Source organism: Bombina bombina, chromosome 2 (assembly GCF_027579735.1).
Source record: "Bombina bombina isolate aBomBom1 chromosome 2, aBomBom1.pri, whole genome shotgun sequence".
NCBI classification, from domain to species: Eukaryota; Metazoa; Chordata; class Amphibia; order Anura; family Bombinatoridae; genus Bombina; species Bombina bombina.
In genome coordinates this window covers 484,105,984-484,127,123 of record NC_069500.1, presented here as the reverse complement: position 1 = coordinate 484,127,123, position 21,140 = coordinate 484,105,984, and the positions used below count along the sequence as shown (strand labels likewise).

The following is a 21,140-nucleotide window of genomic DNA, read 5'->3' as shown; positions in this document are numbered from 1 at the left end:
AAGAAAAGTTAACACCAATTGTAGCATATGGGGTCTGTGGGGCAACCCTTTGAAAAATACAGCATACAAGTCGATACTTAGAGCCATGGGGCTAAACAATAGCATGAATAAAGAATAAATCAAATAGGCATATGTTTAATGCGTGATGTCTACTATACGCAGGATATGCTCTATTCGCATACTTTATAAAATAAATTAGCCAATGCCAATTCTAGGGCAATCTAATACCAAGCTTATTAAGTGTCCATGTGGTCGAACATCCCCATGGAAGGTAAACCGTCTAGTCGATAAGGGACTCCGCAAGTCAATCTTCCCGGCCATATCTGAACAAGCCTGCTGCACTCGCTGCACATGTCCCAGCCCTATCCTCCAGTCGGCCACATTGATAGAATTCTGCAGGACTCCACGAGGCAGTGATAACCAAGCTGAGAGCCCTGCCATCCCGTATACATCTATGTGAAGCAAGCTGAGTACCTCATGAGGACTGCAACAGGCGGCCCAGCATACGGCAGACACATGTAGCTCCCATGGCCCAATCTGTTCTTTAAAGCTCCGGAGTGTCTCCATCCGTAGTGTTGCTCTTAGGTCTTGACAAGGCATTCCCGAGTGTGGGTCATGCAATTCTTTAGCAGTGACCGCTGCATCGCCAGCACTCCGTCCCCCTATTTCCTCCAAATCATAGGGCAATGCGGAGTGTATCAATGTTGTCCTCAAAGATGGCGGCTCTTGTGACACAGTTATTGTTTCTGATCTCTTCTCCTCATGAGCAGCCAGAATGCCCGAGGTGACAGTGTGTGTAGTAGGGGGCTTGAAAGCCTCCACCACTGCGTTGGAGAGAGCATCGTGATGGCGACTCAGCAGTTCCATCATCTGGTTAAGGATTAGTGCAGCCATGACTCTATACATGTGGCGTACCATAAAAGTCCAAGGGCAGGGTTCAGAAAGAAATTTAGTGCTGCTAAGCTGCTTTTAGGGCAACAAATAGATACCTCTCTCCATGGGTCTGTAAAGTGGGGTAAAAATAGGGCAAAAATAGCTAAAACATAAAATAAATTATTGAAAATTGTACAATGTTTTAGGAGCTCTGTAGATGTGCGACTTATCTCAATGGTAGTTGGCTCTGCCCCCCCCAGGGCATACTTTTTTTAAGATAAAGTTTTTTGTGTTTTTTTAGGATAGAATTTTTTAAGAATTTATTTTTTTATTAGGCAAAAGAGATTATATTTTTCGTTCTAATGCATCATGTTTCTGCCATCGGCCAATCACAAGGTGTGTGTCTTCTGTGAGTCTTGCATGTGCTCAGTGGGGGCTGGTGCCTCAGAAAATGTGCATATAAAAAGATTGTGCACATTTGGATAGTGGAATTTAATTGGAAAGTTGTTTGATTTTGACTGTCTGTTTAAGGGTTTTAAGTTCTTTGGAGATAAGCCTGTTAAACAGCTGGATATTATTCTCAAACCATAATAATAATTAAAAAAAAACTCTCCTTTAGCTACCTCAGGCGGTTTTTTTCCTTCCAGTTTTTTGTTCCCAAGCAGCCTTTGGGATCGCTGTATTGCTGGAGCAACATCTCTCTGGTGAAATTTCTTATCTGTGTTGATATCAGAAAAATCATTCTTGAAGAATATTCTAGAACGTATTTGTTCCTGGAGGTTCATTAATTCCTTCACTTGTGATGCGTTAATGGGAATTATTTGCATTATTACTAGAATTTGGCTCTGACTATTCCTTTTAAAAGAACTCTAAGGTCTAATAAGGTTAAGCACCTGGGTAGCGCTTGCTTGCAAGTTTGTATTCTATAATTACCACTGTTAGGTGTGGCAAGGAAGTTTTCTTTCTTATCCCAGGTTAGAAATCTAGCCTGCAGATTTGGCTTCAAAGTCCAAACCTCTCTCCTTGATTTTTAAAGGACAGATCTTGTTTGGGCAAGTTTGGATTCTATATTTACCACTGTTAGGTGTGGCAAGGAAGTTTTCTTTCTTATCCCAGGTTAGAAATCTAGCTCCAAGGGTAAATCCAATATATGATTTTGCCCCCTGCACTTTTTTAGAATCAAGAGGTTTTCTTCTTCTTAGAAGTCTAATGCTACGTAGTATTCTTGGAATCCTAGACAAGTTTAGAATGAAGCCAAGCAAAACAAGGAATCTCCTTCCAATGCAAAGTCTGCGGAAAGGTGCGACTCTTGGTCCAGACTCTTTTTCTAGTAAGGTGTAGGTTAAGAACTTTAAGAAGGTTTGGTTACAGTTGGTTCAGTACCTCTGGGTAAAGGAAATTATTATCAAGTATACCGAATAAGTCTTTCAGTAGCAACCTTGTGAAAGAGGTTCCTTCAGTCTTAGGTCTTAAAGAGCACAGAAACATATCACTTTCTTTAAGTGTGCTTATGATTTAGAGGACATGGGAGGATTGACCTGTCTTCATGTCAGTATGAATGAAAACATTCTCTTCCACTCTTTTAGCATCCTGAAGACGGAAGGGAACGTTCAGGCCCAATCAGGATTTGACTCCTTTGGCAGTATTTGAAGGTTTTTTGTTCGAGATTGAACCTTTTGTTTGAGATGGAAACTATCAGGTAGATTCGTATTTTTGTTCTTTACGGTCAGTTCATGTCTGTTCGTTATTCTCAGAGAACAGCACCAGTTTTTTCGTTCTTAGTTTGTGGCTATTCATTTTGGTCCAGCTACAGATATTAGGTTTTTCCAAAATCTTGGGGTCGTAACCAAGAATCACAGGTTCAATTGTGGGTACAGGAGTAACACTAAGGTCTACATCGTCTAGGAGAACTAACTTAAAGGGACAGTAAACTTAAAGAATAATGTTACATAATTCTGCACATAATGCAGAATTATGTAACATTATCTTAGCAACAGCTTTAAAAATCAAAAGATTTTAGAGATTTTTCCAGGCTCTTCTGATCAGGTCTAAGCAGTTTGCGGGCGCTGTCTAATCACAGTGCACCTGATCGCGTTATTGAACTAAATGTGGCTTGCTTCAGACCAGAGTGGGAGCGAGCTACATTTAGTTCAATAGCGTGATCAGACGCGCTGTTATTAGACAGCATGACCGCAAACTGCTTTTGAAAGGAAGACCTAATCAGAAGAGCCTGACAAGGAAAGATTGTAAATGTAACTTTGGGGGCTAAAATCTTTTAATTTTTAAAGCTGTCGCTAAGATAATGTTACATAATTCTGCACTATGTGCAGAATTATGTAACATTATTTTGTAAGTTTACTGTCCCTTTAAAGATCTGGGAACACTGTGGTCAGTGTCAGAGCTCTGAATATAGCTGTTGCTTTCTACTTGGACTATACTTTGGTCCAAGCCTCTCATTTTTACCTTTTAACGACTGTTTATTCAGTGTAATTACTCATTTTTGCTACACAGTCATGGTTGGAAGGTAAACGTTGTCAAGTTTCTCTGACTTCTCTTATAAGGGTATAATTAAGATATCTAACAGCGCTCAATCTACTTCCTGAAGGCTCCTGGATAGTAGGGTATCTAGCTTACCCTAATGAGAGATACAGATACAGAAAATAATCCAAGAGCGCCTATAAAGAGGCGAAGGAAGAATCTAACAGATTAGATTAAAAATAATCATCAGACATTTATTAACAAATTATAAATATTATGTAACATGGATCCATGTATTATATACTAGACATACGTATGAGAGCTTAATGAAATTACATATAATTATATAAAAACAATGGTAAAACAGAGATATGAAAACAATTAAAAAGCGGTTGCCAATCGTGACAATAAGTATAAATAATCCTACGAAGTATCGCCAATTAAGGGGATAGACAAATGGGAGTCACATAAAGTAATCTTTGAATAATAATAATGATGTTTCCAATGATGGGAATTCGGTGAAAAAGTCAGTGTTCTAATAGTGAGAATTCAGCAAAAAAGTCTGGTGAAAAAATCCAGTGATATAACTTGTGATATAAAAACAAAATTTAAATCCTGTGATAGAAATATATATATAAAAACTGTGAAAAAATTATATGAAAAAATTCTTTGGAAAAAGTAAAAATAATAAATTAATATTGGGGACCCCAAAAAAAGAAAAATATATAAAATATGGACATTAGATTATATATATAAAAATATGTGAAAACAGTGTAAAAATGGTGTAAAAATGGATGATAATGTACCAAAAAGTAAAAACTAAAAATAATAACAAATATGAAAAAAGTTAAAATGTTCAAAAAGTTAAGTGAATAGTTTGATGGGGTTAAAAATGTATATAATCCAAATTAGATGTCAGTTACTGAATGTTAGTGAATGATCCTCCTTGTGGGTGTTTCCATGTGAGTGATTTTCCGTGTGTTTCCGTGTGAATGATGATAATTTTTCTTTTAGTTGGATAACTGTGCTATTCCTTTCAATGATACCCTTAGTGAATCCTATAAATTAAAAACATGACATAGTGCAATAACATCTCAGAATATAATTTATAGGAATCACTAAGGGTATCATTGAAAGGAAAAGCACAGTTATCCAACTAAAAGAAAAATTATCATCATTCACACGGAAACACACGGAAAATCACTCACATGGAAACACCCACAAGGAGGATCATTCACTAACATTCAGTAACTGACATCTAATTTGGATTATATACATTTTTAACCCCATCAAACTATTCACTTAACTTTTTGAACATTTTAACTTTTTTCATATTTGTTATTATTTTTAGTTTTTACTTTTTGGTACATTATCATCCATTTTTACACCATTTTTACACTATTTTTACATATTTTTAAATTTTTATATATATAATCTAATGTCCATATTTTATATATTTTTCTTTTTTTGGGGTCCCCAATATTAATTTATTATTTTTACTTTTTCCAAAGAATTTTTTCATATAATTTTTTCACATATTTTTTCATAGTTTTTATATATATATTTCTATCACAGGATTTAAATTTTGTTTTTATATCACAAGTTATATCACTGGATTTTTTCACCGGACTTTTTTGCTGAATTCTCACTATTAGAACACAGACTTTTTCACCGAATTCCCATCATTGGAAACATCATTATTATTATTCAAAGATCACTTTATGTGACTCCCATTTGTCTATCCCCTTAATTGGCGATACTTCATAGGATTATTTATACTTATTGTCACGATTGGCAACCGCTTTTTAATTGTTTTCATATCTCTGTTTTACCATTGTTTTTATATAATTATATGTAATTTCATTAAGCTCTCATACGTATGTCTAGTATATAATACATGGATCCATGTTACATAATATTTATAATTTGTTAATAAATGTCTGATTATTTTTAATCTAATCTGTTAGATTCTTCCTTCTCCTCTTTATAGACGCTCTTGGATTATTCTCTTATAAGGGTGTCTTGTTTCAGTGTTCATATATTGGTCTTCATACTGTTATTAGATCAACACAAGATAAAGGTTTAATTTGCCCTCACTACATATTCATATGCTGAGGCAAGGGAATGGACCACATCAACTGGTCCAGTTAATCCATCTTTCTTTATTAGTCAGGTCATTTTTTTATTGGTGGATATTCCCCATTCCAGTTTCTCAGGGGTTTGTCTTCTTTTGACCATTATGGGACATAGTTACCAAGGTCGACAGCCTCAAAGTTAGGGGCGAGGCCTTACTACCCCTTACTAGAAAAAGTGATAACTGAAACTACATTTAGCCACCATTTAGCAAGCGCTACCCAGGTGCTGAACCAAAGATGGGCTGGCTCTTAAGCTTTCATTCCAGCTTTTTAAATCAAAGATACAAAAAGAACAAAGAAAAATTGAGTTGCTTAAAATTGCATGCTCTAGCTGAATCATGAAAGAAAAGATTTGGGTTCAGTATCCCTTTTAAGCTGCACAAGTTTTACAGTTTGATACATTTTGAGTCAATGATTAATGTTATTTCTAAATGAGGAAGAATTTGTCTAAGAGATTATCTTTATCACTTGTATATAAAAACAAAACAGCTAGCTAAAGCTGAAGCGTTAATTTGCACTTCACTCATAAATCTGACCCTTAGTAAGATAAAATAAAACATGAGACTTTATAAAATTTAAAATACATATTTATTAATGTGTTACTGACTTTTTATTCTTAAGACATATGTCATTAAAATAATTCAAGTAATGTTAGGTGATTTTATTATAGGTACAATATGTGGTATAAAATGACGCCTATCATGTAGGGGAGTGGTAGGCCTCACAGGAGTAATAGAACTGATGAAGTTGAAAAGATTCATATTTTGGACAATAAAGATCATGTTACCTATAAACTGACAGTGCCTTGCTCCACATGGGAGGGTCTTTGGTGTAAATGCGATTGAGTTGTCAGGGATCTGGTTTAAGGACTATTTCAAACCACACTATTACTTTTTCCCTTTCTTGCCTTTGCCTTTTCCTTTCTTTCCCTTCTTCTTCTTCTTGCCTTTCATTTCCCTGCGGACCTGGAAACCTCTCCAGTAAGATTGAATGAGGATGGCAGCCTTGGTCCTGTTGGCCAGTTCCCTTGCTTCTTCCTCCATTTTTAACTGTTTTAGCCGCCTCTCTTCCATTATCTGGTCATACTCCACCTCCAACACAGCCAGCTTTTCCTGGAGTTCTGCAAGCTGTGATTTCTCCTCCATATACAAAGTCTCCAGGCTCTCCAACTCAGCCTGGTAAAATGATATACAGAAGTAAGATTCAGAATCTGTTTTATGCCAGATTTGTACCACAGCAAAATATCCAATGTACTTATATAATGAGAAGTTACTATTTTGTTATAATGAGCTTATTGGACTTGAGTGTGTTCCCCCTTCTGTGTACATTTCTAGGAGAGAGTGAGCTTTGATTATTCTGTGCTGTGTGCTTACCTTTACAGCATTACAAATATAGACTGCTCAATATACTGTAGGTAACCAAGATCTCTGATAAATAAATATTCTGTATCCTATAATGCCTACTTTAAAAATTAATATAATAAAAGTTTTAATGTATTTTATGTGATGTCATTAACAGGATACGGTTATTGAAACTGGACGTTTAGTAATGTGAAGAATAACAGAGTGACACACTATTTCTCCACATCACATTATGAATGTGTAAATTCATACTATGAATTAAAAAATAATTCAAATTGTGCAAATCTCTCCCTGTGTGACTACATGGGCTCATCTTGAAAAACTTTAAATTGATACAAATCTAACACTTATTTCATAAATTATATTTTATACAAATCTATTCAGTTTCTGTATTCAGAATTACTATGGGTTAGATTACAAGTGGCACATTAAAGTTAGCACGCAATATAGCAATATTGTGCCCGCCTTAACTTGTTTGCTTATTAGTTGAAAATAAACGTATTCATTGAAACCCTAACTAAATTAGCGTGCATTGGGTTTGTTTAAGACCTAGCGTAAAGAGTACGAGTTAGAAAAATGTGCGCCAAACACAACATAAATATATTACAATAAACTATAACACAAATATATACACAATCTCATAAAAATTAGTCATACACATATTAATAAAAAATGTTTTGTAAGGGTTCAAAGGTATATGGTATATAACAAGGTGTTTAAATGGAAAGGGTTATAAATATGTTTATATAGGTGTATGTGGGTATATATGAGCATATATGTGTACTTACATGATTATTTATGTATTCATATATGTATCTATATATAAATATATATATATATATATATATATATATACACGCACACACATGTATACACATATAAATACACACACACACATACTGTATATACAGTATATATATATATATATATATATATATATATATATATATATACACACACAGTATATAAATATATATGCACTTTGGAGCCCTTTCCAGTCAAATACATTAAAACAGCAGAAAGCATTTTTAAACTTTTATTATATTTCATAATGTGTTTTAACTATGCATTTAAAGGGACACTAAACCCACATTTTTCCTTTCATGATTAAGATAGAGCATGCAATTTTTGGTTGTGCTGCCTTTCTTTGGAACTTTGATATATTACAAGGTATGCAGTAACCTTTTGGCGTGCACAACCTGACTGCTTGAATGCTGGATCTCATTTGGTATTATTTGCTTTTTAAATAAAGATAGCAAAAGAACAAAGTAAATTGATAATAGGAGTAAATTAGAAAGTTGCTTAAAATTTGCTGCTCTATCTGAAATGTGGGTTTAGTATCCCTTTAATGTACATATTTCACATTCCAATATTCTTCACATACAGGAAAATGTTCTTTGCATTTTTAAATAGATATTTCTATATATACCTATACCTGTATATATTCATTTAGATATAAAGGTATAGCTATATATTTTATATTAACATAATTATATATATATATATATATATATGAAATCTGTAGAAATAAGCGCACAGAAAATCTCCTCATAGTGGAATATTGTTTAATACAAAATCTGCATAAAACAAACAAGCAGACCCGCTATCAGGGTGGGTACTCATAAGAAGAAACCTCAATCAATATGAGGTAAGGTTCAAACGTTGAGCGCCAAAGATGGTGTATATTTCGCTCAGTGAGTCTGTAAGGCTGTAGGTCAGTCCCTCAGTGTAGCGATGTAGACTGAACACATAAATTCACCGTATATTAGTAGCTGTGGTTTTCAATTGCCAAAAGATTTGTAGCATAAATAGCAACAAATGTAGCAACAATAGAGTGTCAATAAAACACTACAATAGCTAGCTATTAGAATAAGTTAAAGCGGTCACGATATCAGAAGTCTGTTTTACTTTCAGCTTGTAATACGTGCATTAACCAGTGCGCACTATAGGGCCGATTTATCAAAGTCTGGCGGACATGATACGCTGTATCATGTCTGCCAGACATCGTTGAATGCTGACAGCATACACTGTCGGCATTTAACACTGCACAAGCAGTTCTAGTGAACTGCTTGTGCAATGCCGCCCCCTGCAGATTCGCAGCCAATTAACCACTAGGGGGTGTCAATCAACCCGATGGTATAGGATCGGGCGGATTGATGTCCGCAGCCTCAGAGGGAGCAGGACCAGTTAAGGAGCAGCGGTCTTAAGACTGCTTCTTCATAACTGCTGTATCCAGCAAGCCAGAAGGCTTGTGCGGAAACAGGTGCATCAGGGGCCATTCGGCGGCGGCCCTTGATAAAATGACCACAAAAACTTTACTTCTGGTGGTGTTAGCGCTCAAGCAAAACCGCCAAATAGTGCTCCACTTGTAATCTATCCCTATATTTTCTAAAATCAATTTTATGTGCTATAAAATAAAATCTTCACTAAAATGCATATGAAAGAGAGTAACCATTGTGGTATATATGATTTCCTTCTCATCAGATATGCAAACTAGTGTACACTATAAAATATTTTTCAACGCTGGCAAACCAGTTAACAGCTTGCTGTTAGTGTTGCAACACCATGACAATTACAGAATGTGGATGTGAGTGCAGGGTGCTATTCATTTTTACTCATGCTATAAGTTTTCAAATATAAACCTGGGTATAAACTTATGTTTGCAAAATTAAAGGGCATTAAACTGAAAACATTTCTACTGTGCCATACTTAGTTTTATTGTATTTCTTAACCGCTGCTGACAATAATTATGGGCAGGGTTAGGCTTGTGAAGTATTCAGTGAGTGTGTACAATTTTCTGTGTTTTTTTATGTCATTTTTTGTTAAAAATTTGTTGTATAAACTATCAGGAAATGCATATTTGTGCATAATTCTCCATAGGGACAGCATGCTCACATGCTAACAAGGACAAATCTGAAAGCTTTTGTTGGTAGAAAGGGACATACCTCCACTAACATAGAGAAGTAATTTTATTCAGAACAGAAACATCCATTTAAAAAAATAATAATAATAAAAAATAAATAAATAAATAAATATATATATATATATATATATATATATATATATATATATATATATATATATATAAAATGTAGAAATGACTGCAGCACTCCAGTAGTATTTTAAGGATTTTTAATTACAAGCAGTGAACATACAGGCGACGTTTCGGGCTTATGCATTAGGCTTGAGAAAGGGCATAAGCCCGAAACGTCGCCTGTATGTTCACTGCTTGTTATTAAAAATCCTTAAAATACTACTGGAGTGCTGCAGTCATTTCTACATTTTATATTAATATCTGTTGGAGGTGAGACAGAGACTGCTTGCAACCATATATCAAGGTGAATTGGTGCTGGACTTTCTCCTATCTATCTATATATAGTAGTGCTAATACAGACCAGCACTAACATCCAATTGCTCAACTCCCAGGGTGCACTTATATATATATATATATATATATATATATATATATATATATATATATATATATATATATACAAAATATATACTTACAGATGGGGAGAAGAGAATAAAATATATCATAAATATTCAATTTGTATAAGGTGCAGACCCTGAAAAAACACATTTAGACTTTACAAACATGTAAGAGAGTAGAGAATACGTATATTCACTTAAAAAGACAGGGATTTCAGCACTCAACTATATTTTTATCAAAAATGAAGGTATGACACCAATTCAATTAAAAAATGCTTATTTTATTTGGCAATGTCCACACACGTCCAGAATCTGCAGGTGAACTGTCTAAAGACAGTGTCCTAGCCACAATAAAAATCCAATTACATAATAGCAAAGAAATGTGTATATACAAAATAAATAACAATAAGGATTAAAAAGCATGGCCAGCTTACAACCAGTATGTGGAAAGTTGTGTGCTCCGCTACCTTGGAATAAAATGAGGATCTATGCAAATGCGTAGGTACACAAATACTCTTAGTAAGATAAATAAGTGGCAACACCTCTCCCAGAGGGTGACCCAGAAACATCCACTGGAAACTGTCACCTTGGGAAAAATACCTGAGGATTTATGCCAGAGGAGTGAGGAACATATTAACAAACATATATGTATATATGCAATGGTGTAAACATGAATGCTAACTGGATGAACAACACCTATACTAGAGGATAGCACCACCCATACAGTGGTTCCGGCTATCATAGATAATAATTAGGATCTATGTTCAACCATACCAAACACATGGTGGAAGTACATAGTCATATTCACACATAGTATAAGGCGGTTAGAATATAGGCATAGAAGTATACAATGCTGCTACTGCAACCATTCAAAAATGCTGTAACAAACACTGAGTTCACATAGGGCAAGATAATTTGCTGGTATAATGACAGAGTCCAGCAAAAATCGTCACTTTATCGCGAATGTGGTACATATGTTCGCATCACCATCTCCGTATAGCCGTATGACAGTCAGCATGATAACATACTGGTTGTAAGCTGGCCATGCTTTTTAATCCTTATTGTTATTTATATTGTATATACACGTTTCTTTTGCTATTATGTAATTGGATCTTTATTGTGGCTAGGACACTGTCTTTAGAAGGTTTACTTGCAGATTCTAAACGTGAATTGGTGTCATACCTTTTTTGATAAAATATAATTGAATGCTGAAATCCCTGTCTTTTTAAGTTAAAGTGAATGTCAATTTTGATGCTAAAGTGCCCGGTTTTTAAAAATTTGATTAAAAACAGGGGCACTTTAATTCATCAAAATTTACATTTCACTCCTGTTGAGAAAAAAAAAACTTACCTTTTAATCTTCACAGCAGCTCCAGCTTCCTCCACCCGTCGCAAAGCCTCTTCCTGGGTCTAAAATGAGGAATCCGGCTTCCTCCAATCACGGCGTTGAATCAGACACTGATTCCCCCGGGGGGGGTGGGGGTGGGGTAGCCGTGATTAGAGGATGACCTATCCATCATTTCTGACATTAGAAATGGCTTGCAACGACCGGAGGAAGCTGGAGCTGCTGTGAAGATTAAAAGTTAAGTTTTTTTTCACAACACGAGTGAAATGTAAATTTTGATGAATTAAAGTGCCCCTGTTTTAAATCAAATTTTTAAAAACCGGGCACTTTAGCATCAAAATTGACATTCACTTTAATATACATATTCTCTACTCTCTTTCTTGTTTGTAATGTCTAAACATATATATAAAAATATAAATATATATATATATATATATATATATATATGACTCTAAGGTCCCTTTAAAAGACAATTGTCACACATGTCACCAGGTGTTTGTACACTGAATTTTCCTCTTAAAATGCATGTTAGATTAATAATTACTTTCAAGAGGAATAACATGATTTATACTTATTGGCCAGAATCATAATTTGGCATCATACCTGCTTCTCTCCCATGTCACTGTCATATTTTTTTATCCAGTTTTCAATTTCAGTCTCCACTTTATATTTCTTCTGTAAATATAATGAAAATAAACTTCTGTTAATTTAATTGACAGAATATATTGCATTATGAAATGTCTAAATGCACTAGTTACTAAGTAGGTGAAACACGTGGTCAGTACATCGGTCTCAGCAGTTCTGCTTGTGTTAAACATTTTCACATACTCTGGTCTCTTTATTAGATGTGCATTGGGCTATGGATGTTGGGGTTTGACACTTGGTGATGCAGCAGGATACTTATATAGTAAAGGGACATGAAACCCAAAATGTTCTTTCATGATTTAGGTAGAACATACAATTTTAAACAACTTTCCAGTTTACTTCTATTATCAAATTTGCTTCATTCTCTTTGTATCATTTGTTGAAGGAGCAGCAATGCACTACTGGTTTCTAACTGAACACATGGGTGAGCCAATGACAATCAGTATATATATGCAGCCACCAATCAGCAGCTAGAACCTAGGTTATTTGCTGCTCCTGAGCTTACCTAGATAAACCATTCAGCAAAGGATAACAAGAGAAGGAAGCAAATTAAATAATAGAAGTAAATTGGTAAGTTGTTTAAAACTGTATGTTCTATCTAAATCATGAATATCTAATTACGACTTTACTGTCCCTATAAGGTCCAATGTCTACAATTTATCTCTACTGTGGTTGGTATCTGGCCTGTACTTCTCCATTGAACATCATTCTTCTACATTTTCCCATTTGTAAAGAACCAAGGGTTTTTTCCTCTGCAGTTGACCTATGCCAGTTCTTGTCTTTGCATGTATATGACATGGTAAGGATTTACTATTTTAAAACCAGTATACATTTCTGCGTCAATGAAAAATAATTTTATTTTATTTTTATTTTCAAAAGGTTGCACGCCCCTGTTGTATAAGATCCATAGGAGAATAAATACTCTGTACCAGGACCAACATCTGACTTGTATTGTTCTGTGGTCTGCTGTTGCTTGTTATATTAAAGTCACACTATTTGAAATTATTTTAAATAATCACAAGCAGTTTTAAGATTCAGAATAGTGAAATTTGCTAGATACTAATGAAACAAAATATGAAATGACTAAGACCTGATGATTTAAAACTCTCTGCTCAGGAGAGATTATCTATGAAGTCTTGCCAATATGGCGAAGTCCCTCAAAGAACTTTAGAAATGCAGATTACGCAAAATCTTTGGGATTTTTTAAGACCTTGTACTGTAATGTAGGCGTCTCTGATTCCCATAATGAACACTACATAGCAACACAAACATTCCTCAAGCTAAAATTTGTGTTTCATTTACAGACGAGACTTCTTAAAATATCTCACCTGATTGGGGAGGTTTTGAATATGTAGGGTTCTGTACATGAAGTAGAGACTCCTATATTACAAAATAAGGGCTAACAAATGAACAAAGATTTTGTGTGATTTCTCTCCATGCCGGTGAGTTTTATTTATCACCAGGCGCAAATTGAGCAAACTTTTTCACCTAGAAACACCCAGAGATGGTTCTATGATTTGTTATTATTTGCAAACTCTAATGCTCAGGACCCACTCATAGGACATTTGTTAGGATTATATTGGATGAGAACAGGTTTTATCACCACAGTAACTGAGCAACAGATTAGATCACCAGTGCTGCATTTCAAGACACCCAGAACATCTGGGCTATTAGGGCTAGATTTATCAAAGGCTAGGCGAACTCTGTATGTTCTTCACCTGTAACTGCGCCCCAGCTCGCCTCCGGAGAGGCGCAAATGTGCGCCTAAATTTATAAAAAAAATAGACGTAACTTTGCGCAGGCGAGCTGGGGCGTAATAATGATAAATTGCGCCTGTCGGAAAAAGCATTTACTCCCTATTTACTCCCTATTTATCACAGTACATCCCTATAAATATTTGCGCCGCCATGTTTTGATTATTAAAAACACGTTTTTTAGGTAACTATTTAGCTAATATTTATATTATATAATGATTCTGTGCTGTTTGTGCCATATGTTGACACAAAAATAAATATATCAATATATTGATATATATATATAAAACTTTTGGTACCATATGCGCCTGTGGAAGCGCAAATTACTGGGAATAACAGTATCTTCTTTGCGCTGAACTTTTGAAAAATTAGTTAAAAGAGTAAAGTACTGCATCACAAGATGTAAAAGCATGTATTATAATGGTGTTCGACTCAGTCTGTATGGCGAAATATACAACACGCAATTACAGCCGAAATTATCGGCACAAAGCAATGATGAATAAGCAACTGGGCGTATTTGTAGGTCGGGCTGTTAAATTACGCCTATTACTAATGTATATTGGTGCACTCGGGAGCGCCTCTGTGCGCCTAGGCGAATGCAAGTGGAGTGCGAAGAAGTTTCTTTCAGATTTGCGCAATTATAGGCGCAGAGTGCTTTGATAAATATGAGGATCCGTTTGTATGCGTTATTTTGGACGATATTAGAGGAGAATGGCTTTGATAAATCCAGCCCTTAGTATGCCCTGAAGGTTGGAATTAGGAGACTCTGTTGTCTAGTTCTGTATATAACATTGGCAAGCAGTGGACCAAAATAATTGTGTGGAAACTAACCAACCAGGAGCAGTGTATGTCAGCATGGACCTACCAATTACTGCTTCCAACATCACATAGCAACACTATCAAGCACTGCCTAGCTTAGTACAGTCTCATTTAGGCCCTGATTCTAAAAAGCTATGGCAAAATTCTATAATATGCATCATCAGTATTACTATGCACCTCAGGGATTGTTTTGAAGACAATTTCCACCCTGGTAACTGTGTATCTCATTAATTTATTAATGGGAGTTCACTAATATACTTTATGTTAAGGAGAGACACTTCCTTTACAATATAATCCTCTGTAAAATAAGCTGATGATTTCTCTCCATGCTGGCAAGTTTTAAAAAACGTGCCCTTAGATTCTTCATCAAGACTTCAAAACTCCAACATATATGTTGTATCCAGTTCCTATACATTTCTGCATCTATGCCATAGCCTGAAACTCCCACAAAGCCTTTATTGCTATGCTTCTATAGTGTTCTTACAGGAATAAATAGTTTCTAAACTGTTGTTTCAGTTTGTACTCCAATCACTCAGAATTAGTGTAGAGTTCTTCAGTAGGCTTCCTTGCCAATTAATGTGTCTGTTGTTTTCTTAGGTATTTCAGTATTACATCTTTATTTTAGTTTAACGCTTATCACTTTAACTTCTTAAAGTTACTGATCAGTCTAATATTATTTTCTATTAATATTACACAAATCTAAATATATATTTAAATAACACTGATACTCAGGATACACTGAGGCAGTACAGTCAAATTTTATTTTGGGATTCAGATAGAGCATACAGTTTTAAATAACTTTTTAATTTACTTAACTATGTAAGCTCAGGAGCCGGGAGATAGCTGCTAAGTGGTGGCTGCACATACATGCCTCTTGTCATTGACTTACCAATGTGTTCAACTAGCTCACAGTAGTGCATTGCTGCTCCTTCAATAAAGAATACCAAAGAATGAAGCAACATTGATAATAGAAGTAAATTAGAAAGCTGTTTAAACATGTATGCGCTATCTAAATTATTAAAGAAATGTTTTGGGGTTCACGTCCCTTTAAGCAATAGATACAAGCTACCACTGTTCACAACTGCTTGTACCTTCCTCAGGGCCATCTCTACTTCACGGTGTTCTACAATAGAAGCATTAAGTTGTGATCTTAGTTGCTGCAGTTCTAGCTGAAGTTTTGAGCATTTGGACTCAGAGATTCGACTCTCTGCCTTTTGTTGCTTTTCGCCTTCTTCCTGCATGCGCTTCACCTGGTTCTCAGAAATATTCTCTAGTTGCCGAAGGTTGTTCTTTAGCTGCCAGATGATTTTGTTCTTCTTAGAAATCTAGAACCAATTATTGTGGTACAAGTAGAGAAAAATTAGGAAATACAAACCAAAGTCTCTTTAATCATTTAAAATATGCAGTTTTTGCAATGCAAATTAGTCAGGATAGTATGTTGGTATAAACATGAGTTGATAGTATCCTAATGTCTTGTAAACAGTACGTTAGAGAGTTGTTTCTGTTGAAAATGTTCATCAATAACCAGGGGAAAGAAGAACTTAAAAATCTTGTTAAGTGAAAATTAAACTTTCATCGTGCAATTTTAAACAACTTTCCAATTTATTTCTATTATCTAATTTGCTTGTGGTCTAGGTTGGCTCAAGAGCAACAAACCACTACTGGGAACTAGCTGGTTAGTGGTGACTGCACATATATGCCTCTTGTTACTCTCACTCCCAATGTGTTCAGCTAGCTCCCAGTAGTGTATTGCTGTTCCTTCAACAAACAATTCCAACAGAATGAAGCAAATTTAATAATACAAGTAAAATGGAAAGTTGTTTAAAATGATATTGTCTATCTGAATCATGGGTTTCATGTCCCCTTAAACTAATCAGCAGTCTAAACTGATATTTCACAGTGCGTTTTATTTTTTCATCTCAACTTTTAATCTTGGGCTCTGCAGCCTCATTTTCTGATGATTATGAGGAGGAAAATGAACATACATTTTTAGTTTGCAAAGCAGGTTATACATGTTAACACCAGTGATCTAAATAATAAAGATTTACTTTTCATTCTGAGTATATTGTTCCATATGTTACTTACATTTTTATAGCATCATAGGTACTCTTTAGCTATACTTTCTTGCAAATAACAAGTTACATGACTATATATTACATAAATTAACTAGTCAACAGAATACTAGTGGGTAATCAGTTAATTGTCTACTGTAAACAGAAAATATGGGTTATACGTTATACTGTTAAGGACAACTTTATGGAGATGGCCATTCAATTCAGAACCCTTATTTTCTGTTAAAGCACCATAATAACCTAAATATTACATGCTCTAATCCATGCACAGAAGTGCTGCTCAGGACCCAAGGTGCACTGCAGGTCCTGAGCAGAACCCGCTGCTGATCCAATCAGCAGTGCTAGTTGCACATTTGAGTCGTGGGACTAGGGCTGCTGATTGGATCAGCAGTGGGTTACATTAGGAACCAGCAGTGCACTGCAGGTCCTGAGCGGCACTTCTACTGTGTGTTTAACCCCTTTGTGGGGGTTAAACACACAGTACAGCAGAGTCGATGGGCATAAAATTGCATGCTCTAATGGATTAGAGCATGAAATGTTATAATTATTATGGCCCTATCATCACAGTACAGAGTAACAGGCCCTCAGCTCCTATTTTCAGTACCAATCTACTGAAGTTGTTGGATAAGATGCTAGGACCCAGTATATGGATTTAAAGCATACACAACAAAAGTTAAATATGTTTAGAGTTGAACATAGATCCTGTAATTATCTACTGTTATGGGATTTATGGTCAGTGATCCTTTGATAGATGATATCTCTGCTTTTTCTCTACTTTGTCATTAAATGATGAATCTTACTTGTTTTCTTTGTTTGGGAGCCCTGCCAATTCCGAGCATTTGGAAAGAAAAGGTAAATATTATGTATATGTATATATCTAAAGCCATTATCCTTATCACATAGTTAGCAATTAATTTCTAGGTGTGCAACATTAATTTCATTATCAATCTAAACAATTTAACTTACTCCTTTTAGTGTAAAAATGTTTTATCACATATAATTACTATTCTGCCATACGTATGTTAAAATTAGTTAATTAAAGGGCCATGATACCCAAATGTTGAAAAACTTGAAAGTGATGCAGCATAGCTGTAAAAAGCTGACTAGAAAATATCACCTGAACATCTCTATGTAAAAAAGAAAGATATTTTACCTCAAAGTGTCCTAAGTATTAACACCCCATGGTAAATGACTTTAAGCAGCAAATCAGTATGCCTGCCCGGGGACCTGCAAGGGAGTGTGCCTCATGCACACTCATGTTATTTCCCTAAGAAAGTTTACTATGAAATCTCATGAGAGTTAAGTGAGTTCATGACCTCAGGATTGCTGATTGGCTGCTGTTCATTTCTTCCTTTTTTTTTACCTGCAGCTGGGCAGTAGCTGAAAGATAACTTTTCACACAGCACTTACTCTGGCGAGCTGAGGAAATTGTGAGGTAAAATATCTTCCTTTTTTACATAGAGATTCTCAGGTGATATTTTCCTGTCAGATTTTTACAGTTATGCTGCATCACTTTCAAGTGATTTACAATATGAGTATGATGTCCCTTTAATATAAACTCTGAAACAATGTGCATTGCTATTATTGATGGATCAAAAACTTTCTATAAATGTGGGTAACTGACAAACCTGTATTATTCTCTATAAATCTTGTAATGGATCTATTAGTCTAATCTCTTATCATCAATACCTCCGAGTCCCGATCAAGGATTGCTGCATTCAGTTGTGTTTCTAAAGCTGCCAATGTTTCTCTGTTTTTGAGGTCATGCAGTATTATGTCCTGGATATAATGAATCCTTTCATTCTGCTCCAAAGGGCTGGTCAGAAGCATTTCATATAGCAATCCTCTCAGCTCTGACAGGATCTGGATCAACTCCTGGGAAGCTGGATCCAGCACATGGCTTTCAGATCTCAGTGCTTTGCTGGCAGGTGGGTTGGTAATGAAGAGCCTCAAGGTGTTCCTCACAGAGCTTTGAATTCCTTGACGTATTTTTGCAAGGCGCATATTAGATGTGTCAGAAACCGCAAGGTCTTTTTCGTCTTGTGAAGTCAGATCATCTTTGTTTTCTTCAGCTTTTCCTCTATCAAGTAGTTCCATCTGTAACTGCAAACTACCTTGTAACCTCTTGTGCTCACGCAGAGCACCTGTCAACTCTGAACCAAAAACCACACTGAATCGTTCTAGACTGTCAGCTGCATGTTGGAACAGGCTTACCAGCTGTAGTTTTTTTATGGTCTCATCCAACACAGCCACAATTCTTTGTGTTTCCAAAGAGCTCAGTTTCTTTCTCCCTGGTTCTAGCATTTTCATGTTGCTGACCTTGGACTCAGTCTTCATTTGGCCTGTCTTGGTTTGATTATTGAGACTCGTCTCAGATGGAGACTCAGAAGACAGTAGTGGGGAGTGGACCATTATTGGGGTCAGAGGAAGAACTCCCATAGCCATGTCTGCAAATCTATAGAGGAAGAATAATTAACGCACTGGTGTCTTAGAATATGGTAAGTTTATTGTAGGTATACACAAACAATAACATAAATAAGTAATTAAATAATTTTATTCATACTATTCCCAACATTATTTTTCATAAAAATAAAGAAAAACTTAGAAAACGTTTCAGGTTTATACAAGCCAATAGTGAGGGTATATCTAAATATTACAACCTTTTCACAGATACATTTACAGTTTTCCATTGTTTAGGTCAAACTAAACTATGATAAGACACTGGCACTATAACCCACACATATATTTAATATACAGTACGTTTAACATCATTGAGCGGGTAAAACCACCACTTCGAAGAAAGTTACATCATTACCAAGGATAAGGACTTTTTGGTTTATATGTATATCAGTAGCAATTTAATAATGCTGCTGACAAACAACTGTATGTAAATAAAAAAGTAAACTGAAAGGTTTATAAATTGTATAAATGCGGGGCTGCTTCACACCTGATTATTTTCACCTTTTACAGTGTCTCAGTCAATGCATAGGAATGCTGCCTTCGGGTTAAATCATATTACCCTGCTGATTTTACATCACTGGTACTCTAATGCAACGCAATGGTCTAGTTCGCACCTACTTTCCTTAGTCCGTTAATAACCGTTATCAAAATGCTAGCCCTCCGTATGATTATTTCTTCAGCGACTTCTTCAAACCATCTTCCGTGTACACTGGGTTGCTACAGTAACGTATCGAGTGTCGTAAGCAAGATGGAGTGAACCAATAGCAACTGTTATCGAACACAAACAAGTGCGCATGCGTAGTGTACGCCTGCTTTACTAATGGTATCCATATGCGTTTTACAAAAAAGACCTTTCGAGCTTGGGGTTGGTTGAATGGTAAAGGAATGTTACGCATGCTCACCAGATTCTAAGCACAATGCCCCTGCGCGGAAGTGTCCTTAGCGCTGCTGGGATAGTTGGCGATATGCTGCTACATTACTCGGGCTAAGATTGTAGAAAACGTGACTCTATACTGGTAAACATGGTGACACATCACTGATAACTGGCTCCGTATTCTTGTGGTGAGTATCCATGGGGACCTCGAAAATGGTGCTGATGTATTTTTCTTTGATTAAATTGTGCGCATAATATGGATATTATTTGTCTTCATTTTTTAATAATGAAGAGACTTTACAACGAGACGTATCTCTATTTTTTTTCCTAATATTTAATAATGCAAATGAACTAAAGCGTTTCTAATATCCTCTCTCCGCAAATATGCTTAATTTAATATATAATATAAAAAGCAGAGGTTTGTCTGAATGTAAACGTTTAAATGAGTAAATCTAGGCCAGTGTGTGTCCATGAGCCACAAACTATATATGTAGAATATGTATATTTGTAGAGTCAGTGTAAATATGCACCCATTTAGCAACAGGCACAGTAGTATTTGTGGACCCACCTGAAGTCAGACAATTGACTTTATAGATCAGATCAGATTTATCAGAAGGAAGCTAATGTGCATTTGCATCTTTTAGAACAGAATTGATGGGAAACTAATAATGGGTACATAGTGTGGAATAGCTTGTGTCATGGGGTGGTATATGTCTCTGAAGGTGTGTGGAAGCTCACTTTTTTTTGGAGAAATTGAAGGTCTATTGTTGGGGGTAGCTTGAAAATTATTATTGTTTATAAAGCGCCAACATTCTACTCAGCGCTATACAAAAGTACATTACAATCATGAGGGTACAATGTAGTAAAAACGTACTTTGTGTAAGACTATACAA

General features: G+C 35.5%; 2 protein-coding genes across 7 annotated transcripts in view; one reads left to right on the top strand and one right to left on the bottom strand.

Moving 5' to 3' along the window:
- Nucleotides 1-6,051: 6,051 nt before the first annotated feature.
- IQCD (IQ motif containing D) lies at nt 6,052-20,101 on the bottom strand. Of its 4 annotated transcripts, none has more exons than XM_053700551.1 (5): nt 19,992-20,101; nt 18,603-19,368; nt 15,933-16,166; nt 12,227-12,298; nt 6,052-6,661 (listed from the first exon to the last, which is right to left on the bottom strand). In XM_053700551.1, exons 2-5 carry the CDS (start codon nt 19,356-19,358, stop codon nt 6,374-6,376), a joined length of 1,350 nt encoding a protein of 449 aa, XP_053556526.1. In that variant the 5' UTR covers nt 19,359-19,368; nt 19,992-20,101; the 3' UTR covers nt 6,052-6,373. The 4 variants fall into 4 exon arrangements, with proteins under 4 accessions (XP_053556526.1, XP_053556525.1, XP_053556528.1 ...); XM_053700550.1 differs by having other exon boundaries at nt 19,861-20,065; XM_053700553.1 differs by having other exon boundaries at nt 19,875-20,065.
- Nucleotides 20,102-20,292: 191 nt separating this feature from the next.
- TPCN1 (two pore segment channel 1) overlaps nt 20,293-21,140 on the top strand; it is a 235,332-nt gene continuing 234,484 nt past the window's right edge. For all 3 annotated transcript variants that reach the window (XM_053702163.1, XM_053702161.1, XM_053702160.1), the window contains exon 1: nt 20,293-20,435. The gene's annotated coding sequence lies outside the window, so the exon portion shown is untranslated. The remainder of the gene's footprint in view (nt 20,436-21,140) is intronic.